The sequence below is a fragment of the Pleurodeles waltl genome, chromosome 3_1, assembly GCF_031143425.1.
Source record: "Pleurodeles waltl isolate 20211129_DDA chromosome 3_1, aPleWal1.hap1.20221129, whole genome shotgun sequence".
NCBI lineage: Eukaryota > Metazoa > Chordata > Amphibia > Caudata > Salamandridae > Pleurodeles > Pleurodeles waltl.
In genome coordinates, this window is record NC_090440.1 from 1,637,446,025 (window position 1) to 1,637,459,507 (window position 13,483).

Consider the following 13,483-nt stretch of genomic DNA (forward strand, 5'->3'; position numbering starts at 1 on the left):
ATAATGTGATTAATGTGTGATCAAAAGTGGCGTGTTAAGTCAGAGTTGAGGAAGAATAATATAAATAGGAAAGGTGGATGAGAGTGGTGACATCATTTGTACCCCATAAAAAGGGTAAAACCTCTTAGTGTAAGAGAGGTCTCACCATTAGAATGGGCTAAAAACATTGCAGAGCGAAACACTTCTTCTATTTATCTGAACCCATTCCTGCAAGTCTCCTCAATGAAATCTGCATCTACATCACTCCATTTTGATCTGACCTAATCAGCGCCTCTGTATCACAAGTAATATTCCATCCCTACTTAAAATCAGATGAAATCTCACAAAAATCGAGTGCTAACCCAACTTATGTGAACAACCAGGCCAATATCTCACCTCCCATTCCTGGACAAAGTCCTAGAAAGTTTAATTGAGTCATATCTCAAACACTTCATTAAACCAAGCAGCGTTTTTTATGAGATGCGGACAGTCTTACAGTCAGGATGCAGCATGGAGACTGCAATTTTAAAAATAGTTGGTGATGCTCTCCATATCCTAGATCAAGGTGACTCATGCCTGCTTACCCTTCTAGACCTATCAAGCATCTTTAAAACAGTGATTACTACACTTTCCTTAGGAGCCTTAATGAGAGATTTGGTCCAATCCGTACAGTTGTAAGACGGTTCTTCTTCTATCCAGTATATCAGAGACAGTGTAATGTTAGATTTATAGAAAATCTATGGTTGTGATTGAGGATGTGCCTTAATGAATAATAAGTCCCTTGTCATTGTGGTAAACACAATCCCATGCTCATAAACTGTTTGCCAAATTCCTTTGCTTAGTGGTTTGAGTCACAATTCAAAGGAAAATGTTTAGTACCTGGAAAAATACTATTCTTGATTCCAATAACTATTATGGAAGAATGATGGATGAGGAAGGGCAGCTTCAGAATTGAGAAGTTTCATTAGGGAAATATGCACATTGAATCTAAATTGGGGCCTTAGACTATCCAGAACTAATTAGCAGGTCCCACAGAAGTCATGAGTAGATATCAATATTACAGAATATCACAGGGATTGAATATTAGGGCTTGTACAGTTTTACGGTCAAGGACTGAATTATCAAGAGTGAGATGCAATAAATTACTTATGTTTGTCTACGGGACACCTGAAAGAAATTGATAGAAGCCATTGAGATTACGTTCATGTAGTTACAGTATGGTGGTTTCATTGTGCAGGAAAAGCAAAGTGATACCCAAGTATAACTGAGGGATGGGGTTTCTGAAGTCACATTTCTTACAAGCCTGAACAGCTAGCTGTACAATGACAGATGTACTTCAGAGTAGTGAGCAAGACCTTTTAAAAAGAATACTTTGAATATCTTAGTATAGCCACAAACACTCGTTATCCTTCAGTGCTTTTCCACCTGCTGCCTCCTTCCTGCTCCATTCATGGTGAGATGTCAATCTAAGGTCACTTTATCACATAGTGTGTGTGAAGTTGCGAAGTTTTTCCTCCTCAAGCTACAAGTTTTGTTCATAAGCTTGCAACATCTGTAAAGGTCTCCGTGTTTAAAGTGAGGGAAAATTATTGTGTGTGAGGTTTTAAAGAAGAAAGTTTCATTTTTAGTGGGTGAATATTTTTTCAAATGTTTTTTCAAGAATTTTGTTTTGTAAAAACCTTTCTGCCCAAACGTTTGCCGAGAGGCAAAGTGAAGCTTACGCACCTTTGTAACGTTCGTAAAGTGTAAAGCTTGTAAAATTCATAGGCAGAATTTAAGTTGTACCCACTCCTAATCACTGGCCTGGGCCTAGACTTCTATGAACATATTAATGTGCCCACATGTATTTGTATGCAGCCCAGCCCCATATGTAACATTGAGCTGGTTGAACTACTGTTATTAGTGCAAAAGTAAATTCATCTTTATTTTTAGTGAATAGTATTTATTTGAATGCTACATACTTATGGTTTGTTTCGTGTTGCAAAATGTTTCATTCTATAATACATTGGAGCTTTTCTTTGATAGGTGGTAGGCAGAGATCGCAAACAATAGTCTGTCAGTTTGAATGCCATGTTAAAGCTTGTATTTCAATCGAATTTCCCTTATCTGTACCACATGCATGCTAAACAAAAGAAGGGAAAATTGTATTTACAAGAATGTTCTTTTTGTGTTCAAACAGGGCACGGTGGGATTTGAAAACCAGATAAACAAGTGTTTAGAGCTTTCTGAGTACCTGTATTCTAAAATTAACAACAGAGAAGAATATGAAATGGTGTTCCCTGGAGAGGTAGGCGTTTTCTTCTGATGAAAAGAGAGCCTTGGAATTAAATAAAAGAGTGCTTTAGAAAATCTAGTTCTTGACAACACCTCACTCTGTACATTGCATAATTTACTGAACTGCCATCTGTCTTCTTTAGATATATAACATTGTGAAATTATGTTTTCTTTATTCAAGATGTGTTCTCTTCAGATATATAACATCGTGATGTTATGTTTTTACTTTTTTTGTTCCAATAGATAGTGCAGTTTCATTGCCCCAGAATTCTACAATGTGGCATTTAAACATTATAACAAATGCATTTGATATACCTTGATTTTTAAAACAAATTAATAATCTGAATTAATAATAATGAACAGCTTATTTTTCATGTCAACGGGTGTGGAAAGGGGTGCCATAGGCCTTTATGCAAGCAAGGAAAATGGGACCCTCTGCCATTCTGTTGGATAGTAAAAAGCAGGCATCATTGAAGTGTAGTGGGTCTCTCACACCCCTGGTTTGGCGCTACTGTTTCTACTACACTAATGATAGCTATGCTCCTGTCTGTGAACACTATTATGTAGTGTGTGTTACTGACAAATGTTTTTGTCTAATGCTACAATGAAGCATTGCTAGTAATGAAAACAAAAGTAAATCAGCAAGAGGATGAAAAAAGCACTTGTTAATAACACATATGCTCTCATATGCACTAACAGTAGCCACATGCAAGGCATACTGCTTTGCACCATAGTGAGAACGCTGTTTGTACCACCGATGGGACACCCCTTAATGTAAAGTAGTGCAAAGAAATTGCAACTTGTTTTATGCTGGAAAGTAAATATCAAATCAACACTTTGTGCCAGTTTGCACTATTTTTTACAACTTTGCAACATCGCAAAATATTGATAAATCTGTCCCATAGTGTTCAACACTAGTGCATGCATTTTGTGTTACATATCCAGGCTGTGTCTTCCAAGTATTTTTCTAGTTTGGGGAGCTAAAATCTAAAAGGGACACAGGAGTTGCATTGCTGGACCCAAAATGAAACATAGCTGTACCAGCATTAGGCACCATAGAGCATTTAGAGTAGCACAGCCATTGCCCATTTGCAGGTGCAGAAATCGGGACCCGAGTAATTATAAGGGTCAAAAGAACTTAGGAATGATGCAAGGGTTTCTCAACTTGCATTTTAGGTTGCAGGATGATTTCAGGGATGATGCACAATCTTATGCTCAAATGCTAACAATTATGGACCACACAAACCTGGCAGCATTGCTTCACTTTAGGGTGACCTCCTCCTTCCATGTATTTACAGACAATGTTCATAGACCATGATCTTCATCTCTCATTTTAAGTGGGACAGTGTCAAGGAGGATTGTGCTGTGAGACACTCCCACTATGAACTATATTGGCAGTATTAGTGCACTGCTTAAAAGTGGTCTTGTGAATACGTTATAGGGGTCAGCAAATGAAGTTGAAACCACCAGGTGTCTGTATTTTTGCACATGCATGCAGCACTTTCAAATTAGACCCAGCACACACTGATTCCCTTAACGATTACATTTGCTCTGTGCAAGCGCATCTTGTGCTTTCAGCAAAACTTCTTTAATTGTTCTAAATATTTTATGTATAAAAGTTGCAGATTAAACACAAAGGGACTGATTAGGGATTTGGCGGACGGTGAAAACCATCCGCTGAACTTCCGACAGAGAGGTTGTCCCCACACTGGCTACCTCCCTGCCGGCCCCATTACGAGTTTCCCGCTAGGTCAGTGGGTGGAAATCTGAGTTTCTGCCCGCTGGCCTAGCGGGAAACAGCGTACAGCATTGTCTCCAGCTCATATTCGAGCTAGCGGCAATGCAGTAGGGCACAGGGTGCCCCAGCACCCTTGCAAAGTTCACTGTCTGCAAAGCAGACAGTGAACATTGTGAGGGTGCTGGCCAGGGGCACCCCTACACTGCCCATGCCCAGGCATGGGCAGTGCAGGGGCCCCCCTCCTAAGGCCCCCTGCACCAGTTCTCTGCCAGCATTTTCATGGCGGTGCTACCGTCATGAAAACACGGGTGGAGAAGGGGGTCGTTATCCCCAGGGCAGCGCTGCAAGCAGCACTGCCTTGCCGGATAAGGACTGCTGCAACCGCCAGACCGCTGGGATCTCCGATCCTGGTGGAGGTGGTGGTTCTCTGGCGGCCCGACTGCCAGGGTTGTGATGTGGCGATCGGACCATCCACGAATCTGACGGTCTAGTGACCACCAGACTCGTAATGAGGGTTAAAGTGTTAAGAAGATTTTGAAGATTTCAAATTTTTGCTAAAGTGATGAGTTGGGTGTGATGGAGAAAACTGTACCACCAACCAATTTTAGAGGTTTAAAAATAGTGACATATGGTGAAATACAGTAAAAAGAGTTCAGCCCATGACAATGAAGAAAAAGCAGAAAACTGAGGTTGTGGTGGGAGAATAACACAGCCTGAAGTTAAGCCGGTTCATAGATGAAGTAAAGAGAGGACATAGCCTGTAGATCAGGAGATTACAATTTAGTGCACCTTTTTTCTGCTATGCAGAGGGAGCTAGGGATTTTTTTGTATTGGGGGTGTTAATTATTATTCAGAGAAGCCAGTGAGCCACAATCCTAGAATAGGATTACAGGGCTGAGAGCAGGGTGGCTGGTTGAAAACACTTGAACAACAAAGAAAATTTACCTTGGGACATACCTAGGGTTTGTGCATCTAAGTCCTTTCTCCTTTAGGTAGCCAAGCAGATCGAGGTTAGGTTCCTCGAACAATTGGTGTGGCTCGATTCAGGCAAGCCAGTTGTCATATACTTCCTTCTCTGCGGCACCTGAACTGTGCATTTCAGATTCTGGAAACAATCACAACACACACTTCACATTTCTTCTTTGACAATATCACCAAATGGCAGCTTACTGCAGAGTACTTGTCAGTGCCTCAATGTGATACTAATACTGTGTTACAGGCAAAGTACCCAGATAGATGGTTTGAGGCAAAAGCATCTCTGCTTATTTGACACAGTGATGAGTAGGTAAATTATTCATTGATTATATCCTTGAAGGCCTGCGACAAGACAGCTGCCAAGAATTGTTCTTCAAGGATTCTTGGAACTCGGTTACCAAGATGGCAAGTTCCAAGCAATGTTTCAGACAAATTCTAGCAGCCGTGGGTATGGAATGTCAGTGCAGGCAGCACTGCCGTAGAAGTCGTCTTCCATCCTGCAGGATCTTAGTTAAGAAAGTAGCTGTTTAGCAGGCAATGTGAGTTTGACCTTAAACAATGTTCAAGGTAATGGCCTAGATATTGACATTCAAGAAGAAAATACATAACCTAGTTTTGTGGAATTCAGATCCCTTAAAATGACTACCAGGACTAACAGAAGCTTTTTTAAACTGCATAATTTTGCTATTGTCATATCAGAAATGGTAGCCACCTGGACACCTAGGCTGCCACTTACCTGTGGCTTCCAGTTCCTGCTTGTTCCAGACTGATCCAGTGTCACTGCAGCTGCCCGGGATTTCCCTCCAGGGTTTTCCTGACCGGGCTTTCACACTCACCATTCTTCCCGCCAACAGAAGCCACGCCCACCCCAGGACCCACTTAATGTAGGCCGCAGTATAACCACACAGCAGGAGTGTCACTGCCACTCCGAAAGTGCTCCAAAGGCAAGCCAGTCTGTGCACGTATGCGCCTGGACCATGCTCAGCACCACAACTGCTGGTTCCCTCCGCCCCCGAAGATACACCATTGCCGAGCTCTACACCCTGAACCCCGGACGTCACAACAAACGCTTCCACTGCACCAACCCATGCTCCACATTAGGGCCTTTCACCTGAACCCACTGCCACTTCATTTGCGACAGCACACAAACCAGCTCACCGACCAGCCCCATCCCAGACACACCACAGACACCACCTGAACAAAAACACCAACTCGCATGCACCCTTCTCAACACACACTCTCTATGTAAGCATTACACCGAATTATGGGACCTCATCGCCACCCTCGCACCCGATATGGTCTTTCTTATTGAGACCTGTCTCAAGCCCACATCCGCCCCAGACATTGCCACAGCAATCCCTGATGGATATAAAATCCTTTACCAGGACCACACTAAGAAGCCGGGAGGAGTAACAGCCATCATCCACAAAGAAACTATATAGTGCACAAACACCACCGACAACACCACCACCCCATGGAGCATCTCAAGTTCATGCTCCACATGGATGACAAAACAACCACCAGAGGCCCGCTTGCATACCAACCCCCAGGCCCATGCTCCCGCTTCTGCAACACCATCTCAGACTTTATTGCACCCATAGCCTTAGACTCCAAGGACTGCATCTTCCTCAGCGGCCTAAATTTCCACATAGAACACAACAACACTGAACACCTCCTTGACAGTATGAGTAGCCTCGGATTGACCCAGATCATCCATGACCCTACATGCATCACAGGACACACGCTGGACCCCATTTTCACCTCCAGAAACCGTGTCAAATACAGCCACGTCACAGAACTCATATGGACAGATCAATCCATCATCCACTTCAGCATCTCCAGCCCCCGCACCTCCACCCCTATGATGTCCAGCACCCCCCACTGGAGGTGGAACAAAATCTCAGAGACCAGCTGGGCAAATGCCCTCAGCACCTCCAACCGCACTATCACCACCAACCTCGAACAGGGAGTGAAAAACTTCAACACCTGGATCACCAATTGCGCCAGCAGCATCCTCCGTATCAAGAGCAATAACCAGAGAAAACCCTCCAGAAAAGCCAGCTGGTACACCCAAGAACTCAAAACAGCAAAACGAGACAGCAAACAGCTGGAGAGGAGATGGCGCGCCAGTAAGGATTCCTCCGACAGAGAAGCCTTCAAGACCTCCCTCAACCTCTACCAGCGCCTGCTGAGGGCAACAAAGAAGCCAGCTCTTGATGCGTGCATGGAAACCAGTGGCAACAACACCAAGGGACTTTTCAACATCGTTAAGGAATTCTCCAACCCGGCTGCCAGCGAAAACAACATCACACCCTCACAGGAGCTGTGCAACAACCTTGTACACTTCTACCACAACAAGATTGCAACCATATACAGAAACTTCAAACCCCAACCCACAACTACGGTCTTTATTGATCGATACGTCACCACAATAACCGACACGAACCACACACTGACCACCTGGAACATACTCTCCACCGAGGACATCACCTTCACCGTGAAATCCATCCACTCAGGAGCTCCCACAGACCCATGTCCGCACCACATCTTCAACCTTGAAAACCAAAGGATCGGCCAGGAACTCACCACCCTGCTCAACACCTCTATCACTTCGGCAACATTTCCTGATGCTTGAAAACATGCCCAAGTGAGACCACTACAAAAAAAAAAACCTCCGCCGACCCCAGCAAATCCAAAAACTACCTTCCAATCTCCCTGCTCCCATTCCCAGCGAAGGTACTAAAAAAGATCATCAATAAGCAACTCATGACATACCTGTTGCAGAACCAGATAGTCAACTCCTCCCAGTCTGGCTTCCGCAGCAATCACAGCACAAACTGCTGTGATTGCAGCCACTGACGACATCCAAACCCTCCTCAACTGAGGAGAAACAGCAGCTTTGATCCTCTTTGACCTCTCTGCAACTTTCAACACCGTATCCCACCACATGCAGATCAAAAGACTCCTCACAGGAATAACTCAGAGGATCCACCTCCCTCCTTTCAACTCTGAACCCAAGGAGATCACCTGCAGTGTCCTCCAGGGCTCATCCCTTCGCCCACGTTCTTCAACGCATATATGACCCTGCTGGCCAACATCGTCAGATTCCACGGTCTCAACATAACTTCCAACTCAGACAACACCCAACTCATCCTCTCTCTCATTGATGACCCCTCCACCACCAGAACCAACTTCCACAGATGCATGACAAGCATAGCTGATTGGATGAAGAACAACTGCCTGCAGCTGAACACAGACAAGACAGAAGTACTGATATTTGACAATAGCAGCAACACATGGAACAACTCCTGGTGGCCATCAGACCTAGGACCCGCACCCACTCCCTACGACCATGCCAGGAACCTTGGAATCATCATTGACAGCAAGCTCAGCATGAAATCACAGATCAACGCCATCTTCTCTGCCTGCTTCCTCCCTTTGTGCATGCTACATAAGATCTTCAAGTGGCTACCCCTACAGACGTGATGCACCGTGACACAGGCCCTCATCACAAGCTGACTGGACTATGGCAACACCCTCTAAGTAGGAATCACCACACACTTTCTATAGGGGCTTCAGACCATACAGAACGTTGCAACCAGACTTATACAGGGCCTTCCCCGACTAACCCATATCACACCACACTTCAGGCAACTCCACTGTTCCCCGTACAGAAGAGATGCCAATTCAAGCTACTGGCCCACGCACACAAGGCTCTACACAACCAAGGACCCACATACAATAACCACAGCCTGAACTTCCACAAACCGTCAAAAAGACTACACTCTGCCTCCCTTTCACTTGCTTATACTCCCTGCATCTACAGAAGCAGAAGTGTAGGACGCACCTTCTCTCACATTGCAAAAACCTGGAACAGCCTCCTGACGCACCTCCAGACCATCACCTCACTTCCCGAATTCAGAATGGCTCTCAAGACCTGGCTCTTCAAATATGCCTCGGAGACCTGCAAGCACCTGGAAACCCCATTGGGTGTTTAACTGCACTTTATAAATCCTGATTGATTGATTGATTGATTGATTGATTGATAAAGGAAATTCCCTACATTATGCCTCACTTTTCTCCCAAGGCCAATTTCCTGACTTGTGAACCTGAGTATCGGAAAGTTTGTTTGGGAAAATGCTTTCCTGTGGTTTGCCCATCTTAACAGTTGAGTAGGGGGCAGGGCACCTGAACACCAGGTATGAGCCAAGCTGCCCTTCCTCTGTTTTGGGTGGAAGCATTATTGTGTTGGGAGAAGGTGCTGGCTTCACAAATGGTGACACCCACACCATCTCAGTATAGAAACCCAGTCTGTTTCTTTGAGAGCCCAATCACATATCCCAACTCAACAGTAGGAAATGTAACACATATCAAATGTCCCACTTCATTTTAAATTGTCCTTTAGGGAAATTCCAAATGGATTAAACATTTTGCTGTCTGTTTTGTGTGTGTGTCTATTAAGACACTGATAAATTGAAATAGCCATAGTTTAGAAAAAGCTCATGTAGCAAGTGGCTCCTTACATCACCATGTAGTGTCATGTATAACTCCTGTATGTGCATAGAGAAAACTCTTTGTTACAAAACTTTAAGCATCTAAGATAAAAGACTTTTAAAGTTACCCTGTTCCCTTACAGAAATGTCTCCAATTTCTGGAGTAAGAGTCAAATAGAAAGGAAAACCCACTAATGTAGTTTCCTCCCTCACACTGATAGCTTCACCAGAGGACAGCTAAAATCCCCAGGTGAAAGTCCAGGGTAAAATGACTGTCCCAGGTAATTCCTAATTTCTAAATGGAACTTCAGGGCTTGCAATATCCAGAAACTCCACCCCCACCCTCAACATTACCTTTACACCAGCAGGAGTAAGTTCGGTAAGGGGTAGAGTTGCAAGGTGCAAATCTGGGGCACTCGTAATGAGCGTCAACAGTGCTTGAAGCACATCCTTGGTGGGTAATGAGAGGGACACTGATCTGACTCCCTTTACATCTTATTGTCATTGACTTTGTAAATGTTTTTTTTACCATTCAATCTCCATATTAGGGTGGTGACTTAATTTTGGGAGGATTTACAGTCAACAAGGTCCTTTTTCAACTCATAAGCAGCAGCATCAGAGTTCAAATTATCTGTAGAATAAGGGAAGGGCCAACATTTTGGGAGATGTGTCTGGCATTTGATTGGGTACCAAAGAACAGATGATGATAGGGAGAAGACTGGGCCAATGTGAATAGTTGGTAGTTGACCGGGAAAAATGTCAAACGACCCTCCTTATTATGCCACTATTATTTGCTTGAGCGTAACCCTAGTTTATGGATGTTGCTGTTTTGTGGAAAGAGACAGCCCTTTGCACAGTACAAATTGAAAAGTCGTGAGACAGGTGGCAGCAGTCATGTTTTCCCAGTGTGTTGCAGAGTCAAGGCACAATAACTCCAAGACACATTAGCATGTGTAAGAAAACAACAGCACATAATTCAGTGTAGCTTTGAGGGGTTTTAAGGATTCCACAGAAAGAACTTTGGTAGAGGCTAGTTGTTTGGCCATGGACTGAGATACATTCAGAAAGAGGATCAAGTATCAGTAAAAACTGACATCTGTTCAATGTTAGCCATAAGTGTGCTAGAAACCGGAGTGGCTAGTGGAGGAAGCAACAAGGAGACAGATGGTTGAGAGTTTGTGGCTGGTTCTGCTCAGCAAATGCACACCATGGTCTAGAAGTTTCAACCATTCTCCAAGTTCCAAATTGGCATTGTCTCAGTTTGTGTTAAGTATTACGAGCTCAGAGCTTCTCAACCACTAGGACTATTAGGAAAGAGGGGGACAACACAGTTCAGGGAGAGAGCTTTCCAGATGTATGGGTTCTAGCTTGAGAAAAAATGCTTCAGGATTTATATTATCATATGTTTTAGGATGGACAGATACTTACAGTGAAAGTGTCAAAATCCTCCTTATATTGTATATTTGTTGACCAGGTATTTTGGGGTGTTGTAGTGGCTGTCCATGAAAATTAGATAGGCCACCTTGAATATACTAATTGATTTTATTGGGAGCCAGTGTAACCAAAAAAAAAAGACCAGAGACATGTGGTCAGAGCACCATACGCCCGGGATCAACAGCACTGTTGTGTGTTGTCTGCGTGTTCTGCTTTCAGTGGTTCTAAACCTCTTTTGAGGCTCATGAAAAGACTTAGGCCTGGGCCACTGAACACAAGTCTGACATTGGATTATGATCTTTAATGTCCTCAACAAGCGAAGTTAGCATTGGGCACTTTTTACCACAAATTTGATGTGGAGATCAGCTGGCAGAGTGGTGTTCAGAATGTGGCTTTCCGTCACTAATAGTATTAAGAGCAAACATTCAGTCCTGTTCAGGGAGTTGATGGCTCAGTTTCAGGTGATGAGATATAAGGCTGTGCATTTCACTTAGGCAGTCAACAACATGAAATAATCTTGTTCCACATTCACTTCGAAATAAGGCTGATGTGCATCAGCATCTTGGTGATTGGTTATGTTAATGTCTTTTATCACCTCACCTCATGTACACAGTCAACAGAAGGTGTGAGAGGACAAGTCCTTGATGGGCATCATAACAGGTGGGAACGTAAGGGGACTTGACATGTTTACCTGTTGTGCACAGTTTGAGAACAAGTCTGCTAATGGAAATGCGGTTTATCACTTCCACAAATTACATGTTGATTCAACCATAGCTTTAGGTTATACCAAGGTGCTCATTTACTGAACACTTAAGAGCCAACAATGCTTTGTAAATATAATGTGATCAATAGAATTCAGTGGTCATAGAGGTGACAATACCTAGGTGGCCGCCTGTGGACTTTCTTCTTACTCATAAACAATGAAGACATAAGACAATAGGTGCAGAGGTGCACAAAATGAAAGAATGTCTTGTTGGTAATTTAGTTGAGTACATTGGTAAATGTCTCTTGGGCTGAATTCTGTTGCTGCTGGTTGCCTGCAGAGAACTTGCAGACATTGTCTTCTCCGTATATGGCAGTGGGACACCTGTGCATGTATAGGCCAACCAAAATGCTACTATTTGGCATCTCAGTCATAATTTAAGCATTTAATATATGTAACACATTTATGGAGTATCTCAGTGCCTGTTTTCTTCAAGGTTATATCTACAGCCATCTAATTGAGTGCCTTTTGCATCCTAATGATGAGTAAGGTATTTGGGCTTGACATGGAATTGTACTCTCAAAGCAGTTTCATTGACTTTTGGATGTTGTAAAAATTGTAATGGATGTCAACCCTTTTCAAGAATTGTAATTCACAGAGTGCTATGCAACTGTCAGCACCTTCATATTTTGCCTTTAAAGTAAACAAGCCTGTTTGTGTGTATGCATGTGTGTTTTTCTGTGTGTGTGAGACTATACATCCAAATGCCATAATATGTTATTTTTTTGCAGCCCGAACACACAAATGTATGCTTTTGGTATATCCCACCAAGTCTCCGGAATATGCCCCGCAATGAAGAACGAAAAGAAAAGCTACATAGGGTATGTAATTACAATTCCATGTAAAATAATGAACTGGTATTGCTTTACCAAATACACTTTGTGTTATGTCTTAATCACATTCATTATTTTATCAGGTGAAAAGTGAATATCTGAGAAGTAATCCTAATTTTGTCTTATGGGTCTTTATCCCCTGCCTAGCTCACCTGTAAGCAATGACAACACCTAGAGAATTACTTTCAGTGCTGTATTGCCAAAGGAACAGAATGATAGCAGAGTAGTTTGCTATGGCAAATGTGTTGATGGTGGGCTGCTTTTCCTTTATGCATTTAGCATTGTTGACGGAACTAAATGATTAATGCCCTGTATCAAAGGGTCTAACATTCTTAGATCTATTTAATAAAAGATCCCTGGCAAAGGAATAATGTTACATCAAGACAGCTTACATAGATCTCAATGCTTTTTTGACAAATTCTTGTTTATAATACTGAAGAGGCACAACCATCTCAGAATTTGAATGGGGGAGTCAGATCACTCCGGATGCTAACTTAGGATGCAATAACTGTCACCACCTCACGTTTCCATCCAACTTTACGAATACAACACAGAATACGAAGAAGATACCACTATGTTGTTAGAAGATCAGGGAGGAGGAGCAGTCATACTAAGAACAGCTTGAAGTTAAATTAAGATGTGAGAAATGTCACCACCTCACATTTCCACCCGAGATCAGGAATATAACACAGTACAGAAGAGGTACTACTATTTCAATCAGAAATCAAAGCAGAAAGAACAAGACGTACCCAGACAGCTTATGGTTAACATAGCCTTCCAATATCAAAACTATTGTTTGATCACCAAGCCCAAAAATGGACACCATTACCTCAAGAATGGTTACTGAGTGCCTACGTCCTAATCAAGTCCCGATCCGGTGCCACTGCTTCTAATGAAGGTATTGGTACAGTAGAGTAGACTTACTCCTCACAATAATCTCCATTGCTGCCATCATCGTAACACTTGTCAAAATGGATGAGGCAGGTAAGAGTAG

General features: G+C 43.0%; 1 protein-coding gene across 2 annotated transcripts in view; it reads left to right on the top strand.

The window, feature by feature from the left end:
• GAD1 (glutamate decarboxylase 1) overlaps window positions 1-13,483 on the top strand; it is a 257,259-nt gene that overhangs the window by 218,463 nt on the left and 25,313 nt on the right. For both annotated transcript variants that reach the window (XM_069225317.1, XM_069225318.1), the window contains 2 exons: window positions 2,159-2,266; window positions 12,388-12,477. In XM_069225317.1, coding sequence (XP_069081418.1) covers window positions 2,159-2,266; window positions 12,388-12,477 — 198 coding nt within the window. The remainder of the gene's footprint in view (window positions 1-2,158; window positions 2,267-12,387; window positions 12,478-13,483) is intronic.